This window comes from Buceros rhinoceros, unplaced genomic scaffold (genome assembly GCF_000710305.1).
Source record: "Buceros rhinoceros silvestris isolate BGI_N320 unplaced genomic scaffold, ASM71030v1 scaffold6267, whole genome shotgun sequence".
Taxonomy (NCBI): Eukaryota; Metazoa; Chordata; class Aves; order Bucerotiformes; family Bucerotidae; genus Buceros; species Buceros rhinoceros.
This window is the reverse complement of record NW_010423828.1, coordinates 16,156-17,085: the sequence shown is the minus strand read 5'-3', so window position 1 is coordinate 17,085 and position 930 is coordinate 16,156. Positions and strand designations below refer to the sequence as shown.

The 930-nt window shown below is 43.4% G+C and overlaps 1 protein-coding gene across 1 annotated transcript in view; it reads left to right on the top strand.

The window, feature by feature from the left end:
• The window catches only part of FAM175B (family with sequence similarity 175, member B), an 11,882-nt gene extending 11,153 nt beyond the window's left edge, over positions 1-729 (top strand). The window contains exon 8 of the mRNA XM_010140551.1: positions 1-729. This exon is cut by the window's left edge and continues 6 nt beyond it. Coding sequence (XP_010138853.1) covers positions 1-414 — 414 coding nt within the window. The 3' untranslated portion in view covers positions 415-729.
• The last annotated feature ends 201 nt before the right edge of the window (positions 730-930 follow it).

Below are 930 nucleotides of genomic sequence, written 5' to 3'. Positions count from 1 at the left end.
ATGCAGCAAGCCATTTTAAGCAGGCAGATGCCGACAGATAACTTGGAACCCATGTTTGTTCCGCGAATGTCCTACACTGGATTCGCCGTGGAAGGCTGCACACTTGAAGACTCGGATGTCTCCGATCCTCCCCCTCCCTACTCCGATTTCAATGCCACCAGCCAAGACAGTGCTGTCAGTCACGGTCTCCTGGAGAGCAATGTCTTCATGCCCCGACCTCAAGCAGTAGGTTCTTCCAGTTACGTTTCCACGAACACAGGATTGAAATATGTTGACGAATCAGAAGACAGTGATTATGAAAACTTGCTCGAACCCACAGAGTCATCTGACAGTGAATACTCACAGACAAGGGATTCACGACCTTCAGCACATCCCGACGGCGATTCCAGGAACACTCAAACTTCTCAGATTTGATGGGGGGAAGGAAAAAATACCCACCCCATGACACTGTTTTTTCATAATGTTACAGAGATTTTGGGGATTGAGCTTGGAGGAAATGAACTACACAGGATTCCTGTGCACACAGACCGTAGAAGACTTGCACTAGATGGTTTCTTCACCTTGTGATACATTTTGCAAGTTTTATAATGGAGTCATTAGGATAATCAAGTTGTACTAATACTGATGAGGTTCATGGATGTACTGGTAAATTTAGGCAAGATGAAATTTCTAGAGATCTTGTAGCTTTTGTTGCCGTATTTTCTTTAAGACAATAAATTGGGATGTAGTAACTAAGCACAGTTAGTCTACAAATAATGTTCTCAAATCAAAACTTACCTCTTGCACTATCATGCCTTGAATTTTAATTTTTGAAAGGGAATGAATCTATCAGCCGCCTTCGGGATAGCTTTCTGTGATAAGCCAAACTGGCCTTTGCAAGCAAAGAAGTTTTGATAATGCTGAGAAGGTGGGAACGGACGTGGTCTGCCT